Genomic DNA, 7287 nt, shown 5'->3' on the forward strand with positions numbered 1-7287 from the left:
TATTATTTAGGAACACTCCGAAAATTTAATTTAAGATTAACTCCGAAATACTAGCCAAAAGTCGGACCGATTCCAATAATTATTCCGCCAGGAAGTTGTAGCTCTTTCGGGAGCGGGATGTTTCAGACTGGAGTTTTTTCGGAGACTCCTCTATTTATTTCTACAAGGATTGGCAAATTGATTAGAGTCGGAGAGGTGGTGTGATTGCCACCTCTATGATTTTGAGTTTATTAACCTGGCTTTACTTGCTAGGGTAACTTGTGAGTTGCCAAATTTTGGTTGCAATGGCCTCTGTGGAATGCAGCGTTGCACATTCCCCTGAGGTCATTGGCGGTTTTATGTGAGTTTCTCAACTTTCGTGGCGATGATTCATTGGCTCGGCTCGTTTATTTAATTTTTTAATCTATTTTTGTTAATTGTACCTGTTTAAAAATAATCTGGACATTACAATGCAAAATCAGAACAGGAATAAAATTCCACTTATCATTACTCTGTCAACCACGGTGAAAGAAAATATATATAAGGTTGGAAACTAGAATCATTACCTTGAATAACCCTAGTAAGGAATAATAAAATTCGTCTTTGTGAAACGATTATTAAGAGTCTTCCACTCTTAACAATCGTTTAATCATGGGGGTGTTACGTCTTAACGTACACAATTGTTGTTAAAATCTATTGAAAAATGAATTTCCAATAGGATTTAACAACAATAATGAAACTTAATTATTAACTTTTTAAAACCAAAAATTGAATCGAAAATTCCAGTACTTGTTTTACAACAATAAAACAAGTAAAGGTTTCAAATATGAGAATGTTAAATGAACATTCTCATATTAAAATAACGAAAGAAAACGCGTTACCAAGGGGCCTTATCACCCTTGGCGTCAAATTACCCTTGGAAACAGTCATACGACTGTTTCCAAGTGATCCCTCCCTACCTCACCGCCCGAAATCCTCCATCACCCTCCTCTCGCGCTAACAAGTGCGTTACGCAACGCCTAATACTTATTCCCCTTCCCCAAAAAAACGCATGGGCACTTAGCAGTGCACCACAGTCCCCCACCCCCGCACAATTATTAATTCGTGTATGAATTAACATACACCAATTAATAATTGGCGTCAAAAGGCCTGGTCAAAGACAACGGCCACGCTTACTCCTCTCTCAGTTCCGTTTGGGAAGCCAGTCGATTCCGATAAAAAAAAAAAAATATTAGTACAGTTCCACCTGAGAATTTAGTGCAGTTCCACCTGAAAATTTAGTGCAGTTCTGCTTGAGTCCTTCACACAATTATTATACCAAGGACCATACACAAGGAAACATTCACACAAGGAAAATCATTCATACCAAGGACCTTCTACTCAAGGAACCATTCATACAAGGAAAAATCATTCATGCTAAGGACAATCTACACAAGGAACCATTCATACCAGGATTAAAAATTTTCACATCAAAGGACGACACACATCCACGAAGATAATATTCACAGAGGACCCGATAATTATTAACAAACATCAGGAAGATCCACATTGAAGAAGGTTCGTAAATTTTCAATAACAATTTAAGTGACAGTGCGGGAATAATTGCTTATTAAGGTTCTTGTTCAATGTTTCCCAAGGGATAATTAATATAATTAAAATCAACAACAAATTAATTCGGTCGCGAGTGTTCAGTTTTAAATAATTCCGGTAATTTAAATAAAATAAAACCAACAACAATTTAATTGGGTCACGAATGTTCAGCCTAGATAATTCCGGGAATTACTTAAATAAATCTGTTCAATAACGCAAATTAATTCATTTGCGGTTATTTAAATCCCGGATAATAATTAAATTAAATTTGTTCGATAACAATTATAATTAACTAAATTCCGAATAATAATTCAAATAAAATTGTTCGACAACAATTATAATGAACTGAATTCCGAATAATAATTAAATTGAATTTGCTTGCCAACAATTATAACCATTTAAATTCTCACTACTAATTAATTTAAATTTGGGGGATCCGTTATGGTGGTTGTATAGTACAGACGTGTTTTTGTTGTGTGTGCCAATCTTCTGTCTCTAAATGGTGTTGCGCGGTGTTCATTGTTTCTCTCTCCTAAGAACTTTACTCAAAAAATTTCTCTGCTCATTCGGAGGTATTAATTTGAGTGACTGGTCAGTGTTTTGGTACAATTTTTTGGCTTTGTCTACCTCTATAAACCTGAAGAGGTTATGCTAGAAAAGGCGGGAATCGATGCCCGGTTCTACCCTTTGGTTTCGCCACATGCAGCGTACCGCTACCTCTGACACAAAGTCGGCACTAACACCCAAGAGTCGACCCTCGGCCGGTACAAGCAAAGTCTTTTTAGTCGACTGCTCACCTGCGCTAAACACCCCGGTTCCGCCAATTCCCAAAGGAGAAGTTTTGAAAGGAAGACCTCCAACAGCGGCTACCTGGCTCAAACATAGAGACCCCTCTACACCATCCCTTAGTGAGCTCTATAGTAAACGTAAGAGAGATTCAGGCGTCGAACCACTCGACTCTAACAGAACCCTGAAACTTGCCAAATCTGGATTGGACCTCCTCCCGGTTTATCAGGACTCCCCTTTCTCCGAGGCCTTTGACTCCACCTCCTACCGGGCGTCGCCCTTGCTCTCACCAACTCATCCCATTACACAGCCAAAGTCTAACTCACCCAGTGAGGAAAAAATGTCTATCACCGAGAATATTGCTTCAATACTGGCTGACATGAGAGAGATGAAGGCTGACAGTAAAAAGGACTTCACGGCGCTGAAGAGCCAAAATGAGACGAAATTTAAGGAGATGGAGAATCTTATCAATGAGCACTCGAAATTACAGGAAGAAAAACTTAACGTTCTTAAAATCCAACTTTCCACCGAAATAAATAACGTCCAGGTCCACCTTGAAGACAAGTACAAGTTAATGGAGGATGAGTTGATTTCATTGAAGGCCAAAGTTAATCCTGTAGATGATCCTGGTGTTATTGACCATCTCCCCTCAGAGCTTGATGACAGACTGGAGGACTTAGAGAGACTGACGAAGAGAAACAACATCATCATCTCCGGTATGAAGGTAATAGGGGGTAATATTAAGGAACAGGTAAATAATTTCCTGGTAAGCTCTCTGAGCGTTGAGAAGAATGTAGTTTCTGCTAAAATCATCAGTTCCAGAGGCCCTACCCCGTTAATCCAAGCTGAACTGGTCTCTTTTGATGCCAAATTAGCCATCTGGGAGGCCAAAAAGAGCCATCGCCTCACGAACGTTTATATAAACAGAGACATGACCAAGCGGGAGAGGGGCATTGACAAGAGGATCAGAGATCGCGCAAAGGCTCTCAACCTCCAGGGTTATTGAGTTAAAATTGGATACCAGACCCTAACTGTAAATGGCTCTAAATACATCTGGGACAAAAAATGCAATGACCTGAAACCTGTCGGAGTCACCGCTCTCAACGCATCCAACCCAACCAGCTTATTAAACCTCTGCAATATGGAGCTGGACTCTACCCCTCAATTGCACCAGCCCACTCTTCCCCTCCCTTCCATCCCAGCATCTGTAAATTTTCCCATAGCCAGCCTCTCCGGACTCAAGAAGAAATAACACCTGTCGGTTTGAACATAGCCTTCTGGAACGTGACTGGCTTCTCCCACCTGGACGATCTCATCTCTTTAAATCTGGCTGATATCATCTGCATCTCCGAAACCATGAAGTTGAAGCCCCCCATGCCAATCCCCCAGTTCCTCGATGATTTCAATTGTTTCTGGTCTGACGCTACTAAGGACAAATCTCGAGGTAGAGGCAGTGGAGGTCTTCTCCTGGCTGCTAAGAAGCCCATCAAGCTAGAACTCCTTGAAACATCGCACTGGTGGATTTTCTCCAAGGTCTACTGCTCTGATGCAAATTTTATTCTGGGACTAGTTTACTTTCCCTCTGCACGAGAATTCAACTACCGTTATGCCCTTATGATGCTGCAAGAGACCAAGAGTCAACTCGAGGTATCCCACGTCGGTCTTCCATTTATTATTGGCGGTGATTGGAATGCAAGAGTTGGGAAGGTGACAGATGTGGACGAGAGTTTCTTTGAAGGAACAAGCCTAACTTGCACGATGGACAATCTAGACGTAGTTCTAAACGAGAGGTGCCCCCCCACCGTGGACTTTATGGCTGCCGCTGGTCTCGCAATTGTTAATGGTAGGACTCCCAGTGATTCCCCTGCTAATTTTACTTACTGGAAATTTGGTGAATCAGTGAATGACACTATATGGTGTTCAGCTGCTAGGCTTGATCTCATCAGAGACCTGAGAGTTATACCGGACATCACCTGCTCCGACCACTTCCCCCTCATCCTTAGTCTCTGGTCCAGATCTCCTCATTCCTCTCCACCTCCCCCAGTGGTCCCTTCTTCTTGGACATGCTCCACGCCTAAGATTGTCTGGAAAGCGGAGAAACTTCAGAAATTTCAGACTGCGCTGGAGACTCTGGTTTATACTCCATTCCCCCATTGCCTCGTTAGCCCTGAATTTCTCCATTCCCAAATTACTGATGCTATCTGGACAGCAGCTGAACAATCTGGCCTGATCTCCTCTGCTAAACCCCGTTCCAGGACTGTTCGTTCTGGCCTGGTGACCGCAACCCATAAAACTTGGTTCGATAGGGAGTGTGTCTCGCTCAAACTTCAACTTAAAGCAGCCTCAAAAGCCAGTTTTTCTTCAAGATTTGCCCCCAAAGACAAGGCTGCCCTCACTTTTGCTCAGAAAAGGTACAGCGCAGTCACTTCAGCCAAGAAGGCGGCCCACGAGCGCCAGTTGGCAGATGGTCTCGCAAATCTCTCTTCCCCCTCTATATTCTGGGCTGCTGTCTCGAAATGTAGACCGAGACCAGGCTTGAGGAACGCTGGTCTCCCGGTCAGCGTCTGGAATGAGTTTTACAGAGATCTCTACCCGCCACGATCCAATGAGCCATTCCTTTTACTCGGGATAGAGGATGCTGAACTTGACCATCAATTTACTATCCTTGAAATTAACAAAGGTATTGAAAACCTGAAAACGAGCAAGGCACCTGGATCCGATGGAATCACGAACGAGGCCCTCAAAGCCCTTACCCCTTTCTGGGTCTCTCGGATGTTGGCTCTTTTCAATAGAGCTCTGGATCTCGGTCAGATTCCTGAAAGCTGGTCAAACATCATCATGTCCATGCTATTCGAAAATGGTGATAGACTCGACCCTACCAACTACCGAGGCATTGCTCTTATCAACACCACCACGAAACTCTTCACTGAGTTACTGAGGAAAAGGTTGGAGCCCTGGAGTGAGGCTAGAGGCATTCTTCCTGAGGTTCAACATGGGTTTAGACGTGGCCGAAGTTGTACGGACGCAATCTTCACCTTTCTCTCCGCTGTTCATCTCCAACTGAGGCTCGGGAAGAGGGAAGTCTATGCTGTATTCATTGACTTTAGACGTGCCTTCGACAGTATTCCTCATAATCTACTGTGGCGGAAGCTGCTGGGTCTGGGTATCAGCTCCAAGATCGTCCGTGTACTTATTTCAGTCCACTCACAGGCAAATCTCCAGGTTAGGAGCCGGGGTCTTCTCTCCGACAAATTTGAAGTCACCGAGGGAGTGCTGCAGGGGGAGACTCTCAGCCCCTTATTATTTCTCCTCTACATCTCCGACTTCGAGTCGTTTTTCCGAAGCCGCGGACACAGGGGTTTCATTATAGACGGTCATTCAGACATTTTACTGCAACTCTTCGCTGACGATGCTGTTTTTCAGGCCGACTCTCACGTCCGGCTCAAGGCCATCCTTTCAACACTCTATGAATACTGTACATACAAGGGTCTTGGCGTGAATACATCAAAAACCCAAATCCTCATTCTGAAAGGGGCCGGCCCTCCGAAAAATATCCACCCGGCTTTTACAATGTTCAATGGTACTCCCCTGAGTATTGTTCGCTCCTACAATTACCTGGGCGTCCATATTTCCAGCACAGACAAGAGTAACGAAACATTGTGATCCTCGATTGGCAAGGCCAGGGCGGCCATCTCAACCATTTTATCCATCGTCTATCGCTCGAAATGCGACAACTGGTCATCCCTCACGAAACTCTTCGATAGCCTAGTGGCCTCTACTCTGATGTATGCCCTCCCAGCCTGGGGCATCGGGCATATCTATGACATCGAGGCGGTCCAACTTGACTTCCTGAAACGCCTGCTATCACTCCCCAGAAATACCTCCAGCTGGGCAGTCAGAATGGAGACGTCATCGATCCATCTGGCTTACAGAGCCATGTATCGAATCTGGAAATGGCTCATCAGAATCCTAAAACTGCGCGACAATCATCTACCAAAGATCTGCATGAGGAGGTCACTCGAACTGGCTAAGACTATCAATGCTCCTTCTGCCTACAATTGGTTCTCCCACATGAAGCACTTTCTGTCGGTCAGTGGTGCCGAGGACCTGTCGGAGAATATGGACCCTGATGAATGGACTCGTCGTACTCCAGAGATCTTCAACAGCTTCCAGCTGTACCTACGAAACTTAGATTATCGGAGTTATCTAAGCTCCCAGGCCTCCCAACTCCACATCCAAAGAACCCTCTCTGACCGCCTTCCTTCCTACCGTCGTCTTCGTCTCCCTCTTCCCTTCAAAAAGTTAATTGCCCAGCTCCGCCTGGCTAATATTCATTTTTGTGTCTTCAGCTTGAAAGACTGCAGATCTAAGATCTTTCCTTCCCAACTTTGTTCCCATTGCCTTTCTCTCGGAGTTTACCAATATGAAACTGTGGCGCAAATCTTTTTACACTGCTCTCTTTATGCTGCCTACAGGTCTTTCCACATCGCCCATCTTCTTATTAAACGCTCCCCCTTGGATTCCGATCAGACTTTTGTTGGCAGGATCCTTTGCACTGACAACCATAAAACTCTGAAATCGATCTTTTATTTCGCCAGCAGTTGCTTGACTCTACGGGAGCAAATATTTTAATTCATTACAATAGTTTCTCTTTGTCTTCACGTTATTCATTTGTTTTTTGTTAAGCTCAATTCTTTATCAACCTTACACCTTGTCTATTATTCGTTTTTACTACTTTAAGACCGAAATGTACTACTTCCCCCTCTAATACTCTGTAACCCCCTTGCTATAGGAGTAGCTTAGTCCTCCTTAGAAGCAATATCTAAATAATCTAAACAATTAATTTAAATTTGTTCGACAACAATTATAATTAACTGAATTCCGGATAATAATTAAATTAAATTTGTTCGACAACAATTATAATTATTTGGA

At 43.4% G+C, this 7287-nt stretch overlaps 1 protein-coding gene across 1 annotated transcript; it reads left to right on the plus strand.

Annotated features, from left to right (window-relative positions):
• The first annotated feature begins 3711 nt into the window (after positions 1-3711).
• On the plus strand, positions 3712-6018 carry LOC105272087 (uncharacterized). Its single transcript, XM_011313984.1, has one exon. It carries the CDS (start codon positions 3712-3714, stop codon positions 6016-6018), a length of 2307 nt encoding a protein of 768 aa, XP_011312286.1.
• Positions 6019-7287: the final 1269 nt, after the last annotated feature.

The sequence above is a fragment of the Fopius arisanus genome, unplaced genomic scaffold, assembly GCF_000806365.1.
Source record: "Fopius arisanus strain USDA-PBARC FA_bdor unplaced genomic scaffold, ASM80636v1 scaffold00136, whole genome shotgun sequence".
Taxonomy (NCBI): Eukaryota; Metazoa; Arthropoda; class Insecta; order Hymenoptera; family Braconidae; genus Fopius; species Fopius arisanus.